The 19,311-nt window shown below is 37.7% G+C and overlaps 1 protein-coding gene across 1 annotated transcript in view; it reads left to right on the top strand.

Moving 5' to 3' along the window:
* Nucleotides 1–19,311, top strand: part of DNAJC13 (DnaJ heat shock protein family (Hsp40) member C13) — a 139,665-nt gene that overhangs the window by 35,279 nt on the left and 85,075 nt on the right. Inside the window, exons 7-20 of the mRNA XM_049870873.1 lie at nucleotides 1,354–1,560; nucleotides 1,654–1,749; nucleotides 2,635–2,726; nucleotides 7,333–7,499; nucleotides 7,613–7,692; nucleotides 7,776–7,945; nucleotides 8,418–8,517; nucleotides 10,418–10,525; nucleotides 11,177–11,332; nucleotides 12,177–12,233; nucleotides 14,410–14,531; nucleotides 16,729–16,804; nucleotides 17,034–17,129; nucleotides 17,945–18,088. Of these exons, the coding sequence (XP_049726830.1) occupies nucleotides 1,354–1,560; nucleotides 1,654–1,749; nucleotides 2,635–2,726; nucleotides 7,333–7,499; nucleotides 7,613–7,692; nucleotides 7,776–7,945; nucleotides 8,418–8,517; nucleotides 10,418–10,525; nucleotides 11,177–11,332; nucleotides 12,177–12,233; nucleotides 14,410–14,531; nucleotides 16,729–16,804; nucleotides 17,034–17,129; nucleotides 17,945–18,088 (1,671 nt within the window). The remainder of the gene's footprint in view (nucleotides 1–1,353; nucleotides 1,561–1,653; nucleotides 1,750–2,634; nucleotides 2,727–7,332; nucleotides 7,500–7,612; nucleotides 7,693–7,775; nucleotides 7,946–8,417; nucleotides 8,518–10,417; nucleotides 10,526–11,176; nucleotides 11,333–12,176; nucleotides 12,234–14,409; nucleotides 14,532–16,728; nucleotides 16,805–17,033; nucleotides 17,130–17,944; nucleotides 18,089–19,311) is intronic.

The following is a 19,311-nucleotide window of genomic DNA, read 5'->3' as shown; positions in this document are numbered from 1 at the left end:
TGTGGATAAATTATCCTTCCCTGGGGAGCAGAGCCAAGGCAAGCCTGGAACTTTTACATATACAAGAGCCTAGAGAATAGCAAAAGGGAAATAAACAATGACGGAGGGCTGTATGATCTGATTTATAAAACGTAGTTTACACTTCAGAGTTTATGGGCCTTTTTCCACCTAGATTTTACTCTTTCCCCAGGTGATGGGTACCATCCTAGTGTCCCTCATCTGGGAACACACATCTAGACATTTTGTTACCTAGACCCAAATGAGGAAGGCCCAAGGAGAAACATGGTTCCCTTTCTCGCCTAAAGCTGCTGTACCTGGGCAGTGGTGATTTGTAATGATTAACGCCTTGGTAGAAAACATACCTAATTACAGAAATACGGCCTTGCAGGTCTTCACGGGATAACCATATCAAAGTAACCTCAACAGTTTTGTTACAATTTAACCAACCACATAGTACACAAGGTAACCATTAAAGAGAATTGTTTGATACTCTTTTTATTGCCAACTTTTTTTTATTATTTGATGGCAGCAAGAAACTTTAATCATCCACCTTCAAAGTATATTCTTTGCCTTTTAAAAAATACTAGCTTTTAAAAACAATCAGTTCACTACAGATATATCGTAACATAGATTCATTAATCCAACAAACCTTTATCTGATACCTTAGAAGGTAGACACCTGTAGTGACTGTGACATGCTGCTGGGAATAAAATCAGGTTCTTAGGCATGATCTGATCCAGTGTTTCTCAGCAGGGGTTTATTATTTATTAGCATTCTGGACCGGATAGTTCTTTCTAGCGTGGGAATTTCTAGCCCTTCCCTTGGCAGGACATTTAGCATTTCTGGTTTCCAGGTACCAAATGCAATACATTATTCTTTAGTTTGCAAATACCCACCAGGGATGGTTTGTACTATTTCTTGGCCAATGACTTGTAATCATTTATACATTGTTCAAAGGTTATCTTGCAAAGAAGCCTATTGTATAAAACAGCTTAAATCAGAGCTGTCCTAATTGTAATTGGGAATCCTGCCTACCTAGTACCCCTCACCCCTACTGAGCCTGGCTGGGGTCCTTGGGGCCTTTCCTTGGAAGTTCCAGGTTACTGTTTTGTACACGGTGTTGAGAACCATACCCTGAGAAGCTGTGAGATAACTTCCGTTCAGTGAGTTACTTGTCTGGCTTAATTTAGTAATAACCTTTGAACTGCAGCTCACTGCTTATTTACCTCTGAGAATGTCTACGACTTCTTTTTTTCTTTCCAAATTGCTACTTTATTTTCATTCCTATGAGTTAAGTAATGTCACATGTTAGTTGCTGCAGCCCTGACTTTTTTAATTTCAATATTTGTGCAGCATTTATTTGCATCAGAGCAAAGAGAAGAAATTATCAAAAGTGCAATAGACCATGCTGGCAACTACATAGGCATTTCACTGAGGATCAGAAAAGAACCTTTAGAATTTGAGCAATATTTGAATCTTCGCTTTGGGAAATACAGCACTGATGAGTCCATCACGTCTTTAGCGGAGTTTGTAGTCCAAAAAATATCACCTAGACATTCGGTAAGGCCTACGTGTTGAAAATCAAAATTCGTTCATCTGATTTTGACTGTTTTTCAATAACTTTGTAATATGTTTCAATTTTATTGTTTGAAGGAACCTGTAAAAAGAGTTTTAGCGCTTACAGAAACGTGTTTAGTAGAACGTGATCCAGCAACCTATAATATCGCTACGTTGAAGCCTTTAGGAGAGGTACGTTTAACTTAAATGAGATTTCTTCTCATTGATAAATTAGAATTTTTTTCTGTTTTAATACTTACTCATGCCTGGAGAATGGGCAATAGGCAGAATCTGTATATAATTCTTCACTGTTTATTTTTATTGTACTTTAGATGAAGGTTTGCAGAGCAAATTAGATTCTCATTAAACAATTAATATACATGTTGTTTTGTGACATTGGTTGCCAACCCCACAACATGTCAACACTCTCCCCCTCTCACCTTGAGTTTTCTGTTACCAGCTTTCCTGTTCCCTCCTGCTGTCTCACCCTTCCCCCTGAGCTGGTGTGCTCATTTAGTCTCATTTTGTCTTATGGGCCTGTCTAATCTTTGGCTGATGGGTGAACCTCAGGAGTGACTTTAGTACTAAAGTTAAAACGGTGTCCGGGGGCATACTCTTGGGGATCTCTAACCTATATCAGATCAGTAAGTCTGGTCTTTCTTTTTTGTGTGTGTTAGAATTTTGTTCTACATTTTTCTCCAGTGGTGTTCGTGACCCTCTATTGTGATTCCTGTCAGAGAAGCCCATGGTGGTAGCTGGGTACCATCTAGTTGTGCTGGACTCAGTCTGGTGGAGACTGTGGTAGTTATGGTTCATTAGTCCATATAATTATATTTATTGATCTTAGAACAATGAATATTGCAGTGGATATTTTTCAAAAAGTATACGAAGAACAGAACTTTCTATTCAGTGATGTATGAAAATCTGAATGTGACTTTTAAGCAGTTCTTAAACTCTGATAGTGTAAATTAGTTATATTTTAAAATATTGTAAGCTAAATGATGGTATGTGGTTTTTGTAATGCAGTACCATAAAACTATAAACATTTTTTTTTGTTGAACTTTTTGTTTTCATTAGGTATTTGCGTTGATTTGTGACTCAGAAAATCCACAGCTTTTTACCATCGAATTTATAAAAGGGCAAATACGAAAGTACTCTTCAACAGACAGGTATTATTTTTTCATTATTTTTTCTTTATTCCTCGAGCTTTTGAAAAAAAGAAAAATGCCCCATTAAAGAGGAAGAACAAAGATTTATAATCTAGAACTGTAAAATTATGTAACTTAGGAAGACATTACATTATTTAGAATTTTTACGTTTAAATGAGTACTTTAAATTACCTCCGTTTACTTTTCAGATTCCTAAAGAGAAAAATGGTGGTTTAATTTTAAATGAAATAAAAAAAAAAGCATTTCTGTAACTTTTTTTTTTTTTTTTAAGTATTTTAAAATAGCACCTTCTACTGTTGAGAGTGGTGGGGGTTCGGTGGTAGAATTCTTGCCTTCCATGCAGGAGACCTGGGTTCGATCCCCGGTCAGTGCCCCTCATGTGCAGCCATCACTGGACTGCCAGTGGAGGCTTGTATATTTCAGTGAGTCCCCCAGACTAAGGTAGACTGTAAATCAACCAGTGAAAACCCTGTGATTGCAGCAGCCTGATCCTGTTGTGCAGGGGTTTGCCATGAGTTGGGGAGTAGACTCTATAGCAGCAGATGGAACAACGACACTTTTGAGGTTGCTTGGATAACAGCGACAAGTTAATATAAGTACACTCAATGTTAGATTTTTGCAAGTTGATATCATAAGCTAGTTACCAGTTTTCCAGTGGAATATACTTGAATGTTTTCATATTACTGTGGCTGTGGCTGTGAACACCTGTGAGCTGTTAGAGCTCAGAACCACCTGTAAGGTAAATGCATGCATAATGCATTCTACCCTGAGTGACAGGATCTCCCTTCACGTACTAAACTGTTACCATAGGATCGGCAGTTCTTATATTCCAGGCAGTTCTTTCATGCAACTAGAAATAAATTGAGATTGAATCTATGTTTGAAATTGAGTTAAAATAGTTTCAGTACATTTTACCAATGTGTGCACTACAACCTTATTGAGGTTTTTAAAAGAATTTCTATAGTAATCATCTCTCGATTTAGAAAACTTTCTATCTAAGGTCTACAAAAATGGCATCTTAAGCATAGGTTGGAAACCCTGGTGGCATATGGTTAAGTGCTACGGCTGCTAATCAGAGGGTCAGCAGTTCGAATCCGCCAGGCGCTCCATGGAAACTCTATGGGGCAGTTCTACTCTGTCCTATAGGGTCGCTATGAGTCGGAATCGACTCAACAGCACTGGGTTTTGGGTTGGGAAACATAGGTTCATTACAATAGTATAATGAAACATGCAAAGACCTGGCGTTAGAAAATCAAAAGGGAAGAACATGCTTGGCATTTCTCAAGTTGAAGGAACTGAAGAAAAAATTCAAGCCTCAAGTTGCAATGTTGAAGGATTCTGTGGGCAAAAAATTGAAGGGTGCAGGAAGTATCAAAAGAAGATGGAAGAAATACACAGAGTCACTGTACCAAAAACAATTGGTCAACATTCAGTCATTTCAGGAGGTAGCATATGATCAAGAACCGACGGTATTGAAGGAAGAAGTCCAAGCTGCACTGAAGGCATTGGTGAAAAACAAGGCTCCAAGAATTGGCAGAGAACCAATTGAGATTCTTCAACAAACGGATGCAGCACTGGAAGCGCTCACTCATCTATGCCAAGAAATTCTGAAGACAGCTACCTGACCAACCAACTGGAAGAGATCCATATTCGTGCCTATGCCAAACAAAGGTGATCCAATGGAATATGGAAAATTTTGAAAAATAATATCACATGCAAGTAAAATCTTGCTGAAGGTAATTCAAAAACGATTGCTGCAGTGCATCAACAGAGAATGTCAGGAATTCAAGCCAGATTCAGAAGAGGACGTAGAACGAGGGATGTCATTGCTAATGGCAGATGGATCCTGGCAGAAAGCAAGCATACCGGGAGGATGTTTATCTGTGTGTTGTTGACTACGCAAAGGCATTTGACTCTGGATCACAACACGTTACGAATAACATTTCGAAGAGTGGGAATTCCAGAACGCTTAATTATGCTCGTGTAGAACCTGTACCTAGACCAAGAGGCAGCCGTTTGAGCAGAACAAGGGATACTGTGTGGTTTAAAGTCAGGAAAGGTGTGTGTCAGGCTTGTATCCTTTCACCATACTTACTCAATCTGTATGCTGAGCAAATAATCTGAGAAGCTGGACTATATGAAGAATGCTTTATCAGGATTGGAGGAAGACTCATTAACAACCTGTGATATGCAGATGACACAACCATGTTTGCTGAAAGTGAAGAGGACTTGAAGTACTTATTGATAAAGATCAAACAATACAGCCTTCAGTATGGATTACACGTCAACTTAAAGAAACAAAAATCCTCACAGCTAGACAAATAGGGAATGTCATAATAAATGGAGATAAATTGAAGTTGTGGAAGATTTCATTTTACCTGAATCCACCACAATCAATGCCCGTGAAAGCAGCAGTCAAGAAATCAAATGACATATTGCATTGGACAAATCTGCTGCAAAAGATCTCTTTAAAACATTTAAAAGCAAAGATATCACTTTGATGAATAAGGTGTGCCTGACCCAAGCCATGGTATTTTTCATCGCCTCATGTGCAGGTGAAAGCTGGACAATGAATAAGGAAGACAGAGAAGAATTGATGCATTTGAATTATGGTATTGGCGAAGAATACTGACTATATCATGGAATGTCAGAAGAGCGAACAAATCTGTCTTGGAAGAAGTATAGCCAGAATTCTCCTTAGAAGCGAGAATGGTGATTCTTCGTCTTGCTTACTTTGGACATGTTATCAGGAGGGACCAATCCCTGGGGAAGTACATCGTGCTTGGTAAAGTAGAGGGTCAGCGAAAAAGAGGAAGACCCTCAGTGAGATGGATTGACACAGTGGCTGCAACAGTGGGCTGAAACATACCTACTATTGTGAATGGCACAGAACCGGGCAGTGTTTTGTGCTGTTATGCATAGGGTAGCTATGAGTTGGAATCGATAGTACCTAACAACAGCAACAAGCGTAGGTTTTATTTTTTCCTGTCCTGAATTTAAGGGAAGAGAATAGCTGAAAAAAACAGTGCAGATGTCCTCATCTGAGGAAGGAACTCAACACTCAGTTTGTCACGTACTTTATGACACATATATCTCAGCTGGTGAGCGGATTAACAAAATGCCATATGATGGAATATTACTCAGTCATGAAAAGGACTGAACTAATACATGCCACAGTGTGCCATGTGAAATAAGTGAAACCTCCTTGAGAAGTGAATAAGGCAGTTACATAAGACTGCATATTGTATGATCCCTATTTTTATCAAGTTTCTTGGAAAGGCAAATCTATAGAGAGAGAAGACACATCATTGGTTGCCGCGAACAGAAGAGTTTTTTGCAGATAGGCACAAGGGAACTTTTTGGGATGATAGAAGTGTACCAAAACTGGATTCTGGTGATGATTGCACAACTGAATAAATTTATTAAAAAATTATCAAATTGTGCATTTTAATGGGGTAAATTTTGTGATTTGCAAGTTATACCTAAGGAGCCCTTATGGTGCAGTGGTTAAATGCTTGGCTGTCAACGGAAAGATCGGCAGTGTGAACCTTCCAGCTGCATCTGGGGCACCTAGGGCAGGGCTAGCGCAGCTGGGACCAGGGTGAGGATAGGATGCGGAATGAACAGGGGATGCAAGAATTCAGATCTGAGAGGTGATAGGTGAGGGTGGGGTCGTGAGCTGCACTGACTTAGGAGTCAGACCTCAATTCCAGTCTTCACATCGCCATTTGGTGGGTGTGTGACCATGTGCAGATTAATTAACATTTTTAAGTCTTAGTTTCTTCATCTATAAAATGAGATAACAATCGCCTCATTGAACTGTTGGGGAAAAAATAATGCATTGCAGTTCTCAGCACAGTGCCTGGCCCATTGTGAGTTCTCTATAAACTCACTGCTGTTTACACTTCTGCCCACCTGGAGCATTGCTCAGGAGGAAGGGTGTGTCCTAAACCTAATCACTTCTGAGTTATAAGGAGCAGCATTGATACAGAGATAGGCAAGCACAAATGGAAAAGATGGATGCTACTTGAAGATTGCCAAGGAAACAAGGAATGCTGGAAGAGACAGGGACCTCTCCCAGAGAGACAGAGAGAGAGCCTTCCCCTAGAGCTGGCACCCGGAATTTGGACGTCTAGCCTCCTGAACTTTGAGAAAATAAATTTCTGTTCGTTAAAGCCAAAAGGAAAGATCCAACGAACTGCTCCTGTCAAGATAACAGCATAGGAAACCCTATGGGGCAGTTCTGCTCTGTAACATGGGGTTGCTATGAGTTGGAATCAACTCGGCGGCACACAACAGTAACAACAAGAAGTTAGACCTCAATAAAGCTGTTACATACAGCCTTAACAACAACAACAGGAAAAACACAGTGCCATTAAAGCTGTAGTGCTCCAGTAACTTGTACAGGGTGATGCAGCAGCAAGGTAAAGAGGTGATCTTGGAATTCCAGGCTCTCTCCCAAAGCCCCCTGCTCTTTTGAGCTTTGTATTGTACCCACAGTGCCTCCCTGAGTGCATTACGTGTTAAAGGGCCTAGGCTGCATTTGAATCAAAATTTTCCTTATACCAATCCTAAAACCTTGTTCATGTATTTTTTAACTTCCTAGAGATTCGTTATTAGCAAGTTTGCTGGATGGAGTGAGAGCCTCTGGTAACAGAGATGTTTGTGTAAAAATGACATCAACCCATAAAGGTCAGCGATGGGGGTTACTCAGCATGCCTGTCGATGAGGAAGTAGAGAGCCTTCATCTCAGGTTCTTAGCTGCACCTCCAAGTAAGCACTGATTTCGATGTAATTGCATTTTGATCCATCTACTCAGTAATGTTTTAAGAACTAGGAATGCAGACCTCTGACTCTTCTGTTTGAACCTTTTCATTTCCTTATAGATGGGAACTTCGCAGACGCTGTATTCAGGTTCAATGCCAATATCTCCTACAGTGGGGTTCTGCATGCAGTCACGCAGGATGTAAGATAAATTTTATCTTGTTGCATTCATTGTCATTAACTTTTGGTGTAGAAACTTTTTTGAAATACTCTTCCTTCACCCAGGGCCTCTTCTCAGAAAACAAAGAAAAACTGATCAATAACGCCATAACAGCATTACTGTCCCAAGAGGGAGATGCTGTGGCTTCAAATGCAGAACTTGAGAGTCAGTTCCAGGCTGTGAGGAGGCTCGTGGCTTCCAAAGCTGGGTTTCTAGCCTTCACTCAGCTTCCAAAGTAAGTTGTTTCTGACACTTTTTTTCCTTTCAGAGAATTTCAACCATTGAAATAACCCACAGTTTACCTCTTGATATCTTATTAAACCTTGATACCTCTTCTGTGACGATATGGTGGTTTTTATTCAGGAGAAATGCAAAAGCAAGGTGAGGGGAACTGAAGTGGGATATTGATCCCGCATCCTCACCAGCAATACGGCTCACTCTTGTTTTAGTGAATTGGAATGGGAAATGATGTGCTTTCTGGTTCTAGTTAACCTTAAAAAAAAAATCCTTCCTCCCTCCCAAAGAAAAAAGCTTTTGAAAACTGAGTAGATTGTAAGCATAATATAGCCTAGAAGTGGGAACCAAAATACCTAATTGCTGCAGTAATGCAAAGAAAACTTAAGATGATCTGTTGTGTTACATTTTAATAATTGAACAATAACAAATGCTCTAGTGTGCAAGTATGTGCTTGTTTTTTGTTCTAAAAGGTTTCGAGAGCGTCTAGGAGTGAAGGTAGTGAAAGCTCTCAAGAGGAACAACAATGGAGTAATCCATGCAGCTGTTGATATGCTTTGTGCCCTCATGTGTGTAAGTAGTATTTCTCTTAAGGAAACTGATTTTTCTTAAGTTGATTGGTGATTTAGTTGCCAAAACCTAGATTGTCATTGTACCAATTAAAGCCTACGGTTCTATGTCCCCTAATTTGCTCCTATAGCTATTATTTAGTCTAATAAATTTTTGTTTCGCACATCCTGTAAGTCAGGACTATGCTAGGTGCTAGAAGTATAAAGACGTTAAGACAAAGGTCTTTTCTTCCTTCAAATTGCCGGCAGTCTAGTAGGGTAGGCACATGTATGCAATATAAAGTAGTACAGGGGCCATGAGTTTAGCTTGGTAGTGAGGGTAGATGAGAGATTCTAGACAAGTCTTTCTAGAAGATGTTGAGGGTGGGTGGATGTTTTCCTGCTGTGGGAAGGCTCTCCTAGGTGAGAGAATAATGTATACAAAAGCATGTTTGAGAAGCAGCAAATAATTAAATGTGGTTGGCATGCAAAGTGTGTATGAGAGTGGCATTAGGGTTTGTCACTATAGATGTACACAAGAGACAGTCATGAAAAGCCTTGTTTCAGATGATCGGCCTTAAGCTGTATCTTTTAGTGAGGAACAACTGCAAGCTTTGTCAACAGGGGAGCAACAACACGATCAGGTTTAGATTTCAGAAAGCCCGCTCTGGTGATGTGTGGAAAATGGATTAGCGGTACAGTTGGAGACAGGTAGACCAAATTACCACGTAAGAAATGAGATGCTGAGCTCGGGCAGAGACAGGGGCTAAAGAGATAAGGAACTAACTTGGTGCGACTGCTTCTATGGAGGGAGAGGCAATTGTTCAGTATAACTTTGAAGTTTCATTTACCTCAGCTTCGTATGTAGTCTGGAACTTTTTTATATAAAGTGTTCTATGCAAGCTTAGCAGAATAGAACAAACATTTTTTTATTTATTCCCAGAAGTGAACTAAAGTTTGTTATTTTATTGTCTTCGCTACTACAGATAATTTCATTGAGAGTTAGTGGGATAACTGAGACATAAAATAATAGTGTGAAACACATTGAGCCCTCGTTACATGTTAGGTATCGGCTGTGTATTTTATGTGAATTATCACATTTGAACTTCATGATAGTTCTGTAAATACAATTATGCCTACTTTATAGCAGAGGAAAATGAAGCTAAAGATGTAAGTTACCTCCCAGCTATAGAAGTAGCAGATTAGGATTTGAACTCAGCTCTTAACTGTCATACTGGAATCCCTTTTACAATTTCAGTTGGTCGGTGGTTGAAACCCACCAGCCGCTCTGCAGGAGAAAAATGTGGCAGTCCATTTCCAAAAAGTTTACAGCCTTGGAAACCCTACAGGGTCTGTATCAATCAGAGTTGACTCCATAGCAGTGGATTTGTTTTGGTTTGAAGTGCTAAAGTTGTGTCATTTCAACTTATGTTATAAAGCCGTAGGTGGGTGGGAGGATGTTTGTCTTTTAAGAAAGACTTGTGAGAGGGTACCCTGTGCGAGACTGTCTGCAGTCACTTGTTGGGCAAATGTATGTATTAAGTCTAATTAAACCCAAAGGAAATCGTCACTTTTATTTTGTTTTTTTAATTTTGCTTTAGGTGAAGGTTTCCAGAGCAAATTACTTTCCCATTCAGAAGTTCGTACACAAATCAGTCCGCGACATTGGTTGCAATCCCCACAATGTTTCTTCAGCACCCTCCCCGTTACCACCCCGAATTCCCCATTTCCATTCGTCCAGTTTTCCTGCCCTTTTGTGAAATTGTCACTTCTGACTGTCTTTATCACGAGTTTCCTTTTTGCCTTAAACTTTAAAGGCTGTGGTTTTTAGTTCTTTTGGTGCATAATGAATACTCTTTATAAATGACTTGTGTGATGCCAGTACGTGGGACCGCTCATGAATTATCACTGTTTTTAATCAATAGCCCATGCATGATGACTATGACTTAAGGCAAGAACAACTAAACAAAGCCTCTCTTCTCTCTTCAAAGAAGTTTCTGGAAAACTTATTGGAGAAATTTAATTCCCATGTGGTAAGTTGTAATGAAATTTGTCTTAATGGGAAATGCTGTATCATTATTGAAAGGTATTCTAGAAGTGCACATGGACAAATGCTTTTTTTTTTTCTTTTAAATTGCAGCCCCCAACTGTGGTATTAGTCATGGTTAGGCTAGGTCACTAATAAGAAAATATTCTGTTTTAGGACTGTATCCATTCATCTGGGAAGGAGAGGTTGCAAAGCCTCTAGATTTTTACAGTGATACTCCAGATTTTTGTTTTTTCTTTCTTTAAAAATGCCCATTATGAAATAAAACTGCTCTGGAAAAATTAAGCTGAATCTTTGTTCTTCAGTCACTGGTAATAATTTTGGAGATGGGCAATCTATAACATCTAGGAGGAACATAAATTGCTGAAGTTTTTAGGTGTTTCAAAGATTAATTTTTATACAAATACATGTAAACTTTAGTTATACACATTTGAGAAATCTTGGTTATTCTCTTGAAATTTAATGAATTTTAATTACATTCCTTTTGCAGTATGGCGGGTAATAGATTTGCCAGAAGTAGTCCTTAGTCATCAAACATTGAACCTCATGCTGAGAAATTAAGCCTTCACTTCTGACATGTAGAATAACACAGACCCAGTATTGGCGTGCTTTAAGGCAGTATGTTACTTCGTTTCAGGATCATGGGACTGGTGCCCTAGTTATTAGTTCACTGTTGGACTTCCTTACTTTTGCCCTCTGTGCTCCGTATAGTGAGACAACTGAAGGGCAGCAGTTCGATATGCTTTTAGAGATGGTAGCATCCAATGGAAGAACCCTCTTTAAACTCTTTCAGGTAAGAGCATGCATTTTTCTTGTCAGATGACAACTAGTCTAAGGGAACTTATTTTGGGGTCCTTGTGTTTTTAAATAACCCATGTGTGTTTCTATAGTAATATTGATAAATAATATATAGCCCAATTAGGAAATTTAAACACACGTATTTTTTAGGGGCTCATGTAGAGCTCTGTGGACAGCTGTTGACCGTTGTTTTGACCCCTTTGCCCGTTTTTTCCATCTTTAACCAGTTGCCATCGACTTGACACCGACTCATGGCAACCTCACACGCAGTCCCTAGGGTTTTCAGTTGCTGATTTTTCAGAAGTAGGTCTCCAGGCTTTTCTTTCGGGGCAATTCTGGGTGGACTCAAACTGTAACGTGTTAATCAGCAGCCAAGTGCCTCAACCCATTTGCACCACCCAGGGACTTTGTTTTCATCTTTAGAAGTAGTGAAAAACCCATTTTGTCATTGGCCCAAAGTTCCCTTTTCTTTACAAATTCCCAAGTAATACCATGGTATTTTTTATGTATACATATGTGCATAAATGTACAGTGTGTACATTTTCTTTTATATTTAGTTTTAGTATCATTAGTGTGTGATTTGTATCATTCACATAAATATATATTCAAATAAGTGCTAGCTGGTTCCTACTAATGTGTACTCTTTGTTTTAAGTCTCAGGCTGTATTTTAAGAATACCTAAAATATTTAGCTAGACTTTTTTCTGACTTTGAGATGTATCTTTTACTAATTACAGTTTGCATAAAATTTCATATCTTCCTTAAGAGCAGCAGTCGAATGTGTTAGAATAAAATGTTTTTATTCAGTGCTATTTTTTTCTGTTGTTTTCCATTTCAAAGCATCCTTCCATGGCAATTATAAAGGGAGCTGGATTGGTTATGAAGGCAATAATAGAGGTGAGAGAACAGTTTTGAAATTTTAAACTTATGTCAGTACCAATTAGCTGTTTTAATTGAAGCTGGCAAAAGTGCCTTTGTCTTTTTATGGGAAGCATGGGTGAGAAAAGTAATTTCAAATCTTTATTCAGAAGTTAGTTTTAAATTACTTGCAGAAACAGCCTTTAAGAAGAGTAAGAGTCGGAAGTTCTTAAGTGAGCAGGTTGTACAGCAAATGAATCTCTTCCTGTTCCTGCATTTTTTTGTTAGTTTTTTTTCTTTTTTTTAAAGAATTAAAAGTTAGCATTCTATCTCTCTTGTTGTTTTTCAGGGGACAGTGGTAACAGTCTTGAAATCTTTAGGTACTGAGGTTACATAGAGATACGTGAAAGGAGGTAGTTCATAGCAAGGCAGTATCAAAGACGAGTGACAACCAGGGGTTAGTTCCTCGTGTAAAGGACAGTGACACTGGGAAGGCAGGAACCTGTTTAACGCGGAGACCTGTTAGAGAAGGAAAACTCAAATATTTTCCACTGAACAAGCAATAGAAGAGTGGTAAGATGATAGCTGGTCAAAGGCAGATAACTTGCGAGACCCAGAAAAACAAGGCAGGCCTGTTGAGTTCTGGCTCTCCCAGGTTTCACTGCACATAAATTAAGTAGTTAAGCCCTAGAGATCAGGATGATTATTGTTGGGCACGGATATTGCTTCAGCCTTCTCTCCTTTTTTTTTTTTAAAGATGAGATGGTGACTGAATGTCAACTTGCATATTGTGGTGTTTGCAATGACATCAGTCCACAATGACTTTTGAATTCCTGTATTTGTTTGTTGTCGTAGTAATTTGATAAAATGTAAGAGTGCTTGACTCATTTACCAAAAAGCTCTGCTGTTTTAGCTCATAAAAGTAACAGGTAGTTAAATATAAGCATAGACTTAGTATGCTTTTAAGTAGGTATAAACAAAAAGTGATATACAGCCTTTGAACTTGTTAGAACATCAAATTTATTTGCATTTCTAGTGTGTATGTACAATTAAAGCCTAGTTCTCCCCCTCCAGCTAATGAGTTTCATGTTCAATTTGAGCTTCTAAAGTAAGAACCACACCTTTCCCATACAGAGCTTGCTTAGCCAAGGACAGATAGGATCAAGAGGTCAAACAGAGATGTACTCCTGACCTTGATCCACCAGTGTTTTGCCGTTCATTTAAAAATATCTATGAGTGCCAGGTATGACCAAAATGCTGACGTTTGGCTTCAGGTAAAAAACAACACGTCAGAGTGTCATAACCAGTGACTAGAACTGATACCTGTGTGAGGAAGATTTTATTTACACAGAAACCCTGGCAAGTATCTTAATTTTTTTCCTGATTATAAAAGCAATATGTGATTTTTGAAGAAAAATTAGAATGTACAGAAAAATATAAGGAGCAAATAAAAATAAGTCACCTATATTTCTACCATCCAGAGATAACCACTATTAGTATTTTGATGAGTTTCCCCTTAGCTTGTGTTCTCTTCCAAAGTATATACAGACTGTGTACTCATTTGGTATAGTTGTACTACGTACTTGTACTTTTTTTTCCTAATTTTGTGAGACTTTTTGCTTTTTGACAGACTGCCTTAAATATCACATTCCTTACTTAATTCATCATTTTATGATTACCTTGATTAGCAGTGGTTTTTTTTTTTTATCTGCCTTACCCTGTTGCCAAAGTGAGTGCTTATAAATCAAATAAAATCAGAGGAAAACGAATTATCCGTACGTTACGCCATTCTTTAAAAAAGTGAAAGATTGTATTCACTATGAAAATGAATATATTGTTAATAGCAAAAGCAAGCCAGGTTTGCAGAGGCCTTTTGTAGGAATTGCTGATTCCCCTGAGTCGGCTTTTCCCTTTGTTGACTGATACATATGCAGGGAATGAACCTAATTTTATTAATAAATTGAGCAAAGTGTAATTCATAAGGTAAATGTACTGAAAGCTTTCAAATCTCATTCCAAAGGCAAATAGTATCTTAAACATGACTTGCACTACATGTCACCTATGTTATTTTGGGTAATTGGAAGTTGCATCTGTAGTTTTTATTGTATTGTACACCGAATAATTATTTTCTTTAGAAGGTGAAATGGGTGTTTAAAAGTTGGGACGGTTTGCTGTGGATGGCCGCTTTAGGGATCATCTTACGCTTTTTCCAAAGGAAGGTGACAAAGAAATTGCCACAAGAATGCAGGACCTCGCCCTCAGCGAAGGTGCCTTACCTCGACACCTGCACACTGCGATGTTTACAGTGAGCTCGGATCAGAGGGCGCTTACAAATAGGTAGGTCAAATTTAACTTGCTACAAATCAACTTGCTGTTGGGTGTTAAAACAAACTAAAGCATTTGGATTACACAAATGTTCATTTTATTTGGATTCACCTAGCTCTCCTTTTCCTTTCCCTGTAGAAGGATTGTGCCCAAATGCTCTCTGTCCCTGCCTCTGGATAGCTTGGGAAAGGACAATTGTGTTTGCTTTTTTTCCCACTCGCCTGTTATCAGGCTCTGAACCCACAGTCATGGGACTTGAACATGGAAGAGTATCTAGAAGCTTATGGAACTAGAATGACACGCTCAGGCCTTTTCTCCTTGTGTCTCCATGTGGTCATTTTGCATGCAGATGACCCCATGCGAAAACCTCCCTTGGTCAGTTTTCAAATGTGTTTGGGCAGTAAGGTGCTCTAATTAAAAACAAACAGAACAAACAAAAAACAACTACCCCCTTAACATCTAACCAGGCTGGCATGAGTCTGTAAATCTCTTATGCAAGTCATTTACTCTTTGGCAAATCATCTGCTTCCTTATAATAATCATTCAGATATGAGGAAGCACAGAAATCTCTTCATTTACTCCAGGCTACATGAATTTCAGCCCCTTTAACCCTTTCTTTATGCTTCCTGGTATGGGATCCTTTCAGAAACACTTAGCATAGTATATTATGAATCATATATTAGTAAAAAAATAAGTGTATCAAATATTTTTAATCTTACTCTTTTTGGTACATCACAATAATACGTTGACTGTGTAAATAGTAGCATAAATTGTTGACTCCCATGTTTACTTTGTTGTGGTACTGTAAATTTCCTTTCTTTATCACCTGTGTCCAGCAATTGTTATGCTGTGGTGTGCTGCCTTGCCAGTTTTCTGCTGTTAGAAGAAAGCATCCGCATTATCACTTGTAAATGTCAGGCTACAAAAGTAAATCTTCTGTCTTGCCTGTGAGGACAGAAAGATATACAAGGAAGATATTTCCTTGGTATTGCCTTATTAGCAATGCCAGATACCATCTTACATTAAAATAGACTATTTGATGTTGCATTCCATTAAATTCCCGTATTAGACATTTGCCTGCTGTTTCCCTTTATTATAGTTGATTAGTTGCGTTCTTTCCTGTGGTCAGTCACTGTATTGAAAAACTGCCCACGTATAACGGAAATATCACTTTTCATTTACATTGCTTTATCTTTTACAAATTGCTGTTATACAACGCTTTTTTTTTTATCCTTAATTAAAGCTTTATTAGGAGTCACTGATACGGTACCTACCAAACGTCAGAGATGGACATTACACATGTAATTACTTTGACCTATCAGCTTCAAAATAGGCACAAGAAGGAACAGTTGTAGTAGTGTTCATTTTCTGTTGACAGAGTAAAGTACAGTTTGATTTTCGCTCTTAAAATTTTTTACTTCTGGGAATGCAGCATATATTTATATTTAAATACATATGGCCATAGGTGGTTACTTGCTCATTTCTCTTGTAGCTTTTATGCCCATTCTCATAGCAAATGGTACCCGAATCCCTACCAAAGCCTGAAAGAGTCAACATTGAATAAAATAGAGTCCTCGTTCAGGAGGAGACAGATGTCGTCATGGGAATTAAGATCAATAAAAGGCTAACCTGTAGATTTGGCATTGAGCTTAGATTTTCACTTTGAACCAAAATATGCTTTTAGCTTTTAAAAGGGATGAGTAGAATAATTTCCTCTAAGTGCTTTCGGTCTTTGTCCAAGCTCCAAAACTGAAAATATTTTCTGTCCAAAAAAGTTATATTATAGCAAAGTTGGTGACTGTTGCTCACGTTCAGAATTCCAGAGAATACCAGAGTGCTGTGCCCACTGTGTCAGGGCTTGGTGTACCTAATTATATCAGCAAGTTTAATCTTTTTTTGTTTTTCCTTTCTTTAAATGAAGAAACTGCTTTTTCTTGTTCAGGTCCATTGAGAATTAGTGAACTTATCAGGGATGTGTTTTAATTTGGAGAAAGGTTCAAAATGTTAGTAACATTTGAATTACTATCTCAGATATCTCTCAGAATTAAAATATTGATTTTAATGTTTATCTTTAACATCAGAATGACTTTTTTTTTTTTTTTACTGTAGCCATATTTCTTATGATTATATGTTATTTTGTTCTTAAAAATTCCTTTCTGTTCTAGCTGAGATAAAGCAGCAAACCTTTCTCAACGTCTGCTTTTTTCAGACAGTTAAGTAGACATTTAGTGGGACTCTGGACAGCTGATAATGCAACTGCTTCAAACCTGTTGAAACGCATTTTGGTAAGTTGGTTGAGAAAGTGGAAAGATTTGTGTATTCTTGCACAATAAGAAAGTTTTTTTTGTTGTTTTTAATTTAAAAGGTAGTTATGGTAGAAATTGCTGTGTAAGAAATGCTGCCCTCGATAGTTAAATCATAATATTAATCTATCTAAGTTTTCAAGACTGACTTTTCTTTTGTGCAGTTGTTTTGAAAACAGAGTTTGTGTTTTGTTTTGTTTGTTGTTTTTAGCCACCAGGCTTGCTGGCCTACTTGGACAGCTCAGATCCAGTCCCTGAGAAGGACGCTGATCGGATGCATGTGAGAGATAATGTGAAAATAGCAATGGTAAATATGATTGACTTACATGTCTTCTCAGCATGGGAGGGCACTGTAATATACTCTCCTTGGAAACACACGAAAAATTTTAAGTCAAGAATTCACTTCATTGAATAGTAGTACTCTTGTTATTATTATTAATGGCCTTACTAAGGTAAAATTTGCATTCCATAAAATGCACCTGTTTTAAGTGTCCAATTCAGTAAATTTAATATATTTATAGAATTGTGTAACTATCAATCACCACATTCTAATTTTACCAGTAGTAGTACTACTCTTAGTGTATGTTTTCTTTCCTTAACTCAACTTTTTGTCACATTCAGGGAGTTGTTTTTTTTTTAATTACAGTGTGTAATTGATGTTTTGCACATAATACATGATTGATAAGTGTTGGTAAAAAAACAATGAAAAAAGTTATCTTAGGTAGAACTTTTTTCTCTAAAGATATATATTAATTATCAGGATGTGGCTGTCCCATAGAAAACTATATAAACATCTTTCATGATAAATGATATAACATCTTCCATGTAAGTAAACCCTTCTTGTCTTTACCCCCGCTCCTTTCTCTGCATCCATCTCTCCTGCCTGCATCTTACCACCCTTCATAAAACAATCACCTTAAAATCTAAGTAGAAAAGTTAAGGGTTTGCACACACGCAACAAATTTATTGTAGAAATGTTCACTTTGTTTCTTCTCTGACCCCTGACATCCAGTATTCATTTTATCAAGTAAAATAGACAGTGTAACTCAGCTTTACTTGGGTTTGTTTTTTTTTTTTTTTTTGCAAACAAGACCGTAACAGGTTTCGACATTATTGTTACAGGATCAATACGGAAAGTTCAATAAAGTTCCCGAATGGCAAAGATTAGCTGGAAAGGCTGCTAAAGAAGTTGAAAAATTTGCCAAAGAAAAAGTGGATCTTGTATTGATGCACTGGAGAGACAGAATGGGCATTGCTCAAAAAGAGGTAAAAAGAAAACTCTCCAAGCTTCTAGCACTTCTGTGTGGTCTGAGTCTTCTTTAGTTCCTGACATTCAGACACGTCGTTCTGATCGGGCATCTGCACCTTTAAAAGAAACATGAGCTAGTTCTGATTCGTGTGTTTACATACATTTTCCTTAATTCATAATTCCATAAATAATGATCAGAATTTTAGTTAGGTATTAATAATGAAATTGAATATAAAATTCAACTATTTTCTTCCGTAACTCCCAGTTTCTATATTTTATTATTCATAGGTATCTATTTTCTTTCTTCCTTTTCTGGACTTCTGTTTATAGCTATAAAAATAAAATTGCACTTCTTGTTTAGCTTTTCTATTCAGAACTAGCCAGACAAAAGTTTTGGAAAAAAGATTTGCATTTTTAAATTAAGCTTCCCTATATGAAACCCTGGTGGCATAGTGGTTAAGTTCAAATCTGCCAGGCACTCCTTGGAAACTCTATGGGGCAGTTCTACTCTGTCCTTTAGGGTTGCTATGAGTTGGAATCGACTCGACGGCACTGGGTTTGTTTTTTTTTTTTTTTTTTGGTATAGAGTCGCTATGAGTTGAAATCGACTCAATGGCAGTGGGTTTGGTTTTGGTATATGTACTTAAATTTTTCAGTATTAGCTCCTCAGATCTAGATCAGATCTAAAACAGTTTTTGTCTCATTCTTCAATATGTATTTACCACAGAATCTAATTGAGCTGTGCACATTCTTCTATTTAAGATCGATTGCGGTGTGGTTAAGAATGAGCTAAGGAATCCTGGAAAAGCTGTCTTGATCTCATAGTTTTTATCAATAACACTTAGACTCTTTCCCATTAACCTTTTTTTTTTTTGGTAAGATAGCTGTTTCCATATTCAAGGAAAATAATCCAGATAACTTTCGGAAACAAATGGTTTCGTTATGAATTTCCAGAATATCTAAACATTAGAAATTGGTTACAACCAAACAACAAATATTAATAGTCTTGCATGTCTGTCTGAAATTGGGGCCAATCTTCAGTTCTTTAGAAGTTGAGAATAAAGGATTAATTCTAATTTGTATGAGTGATATATGCGCTATAAAGAATCATTAGGCAAGGTTTCAAGTAACTAACTAGGATAGGAAGAAGAATTCTGAATGTTGAATTGATTAACCTACACCAGAGCCCAGTTCTATCACTTATTAATGTATGTGGCACGTTACAGGTTTTCAGAACCTT

Source organism: Elephas maximus, chromosome 27, assembly GCF_024166365.1.
Source record: "Elephas maximus indicus isolate mEleMax1 chromosome 27, mEleMax1 primary haplotype, whole genome shotgun sequence".
In the NCBI taxonomy this organism is placed as follows: domain Eukaryota; kingdom Metazoa; phylum Chordata; class Mammalia; order Proboscidea; family Elephantidae; genus Elephas; species Elephas maximus.
Note: the sequence above shows the minus strand (reverse complement) of the source record. Positions and strands in the feature narration are given on the sequence as shown.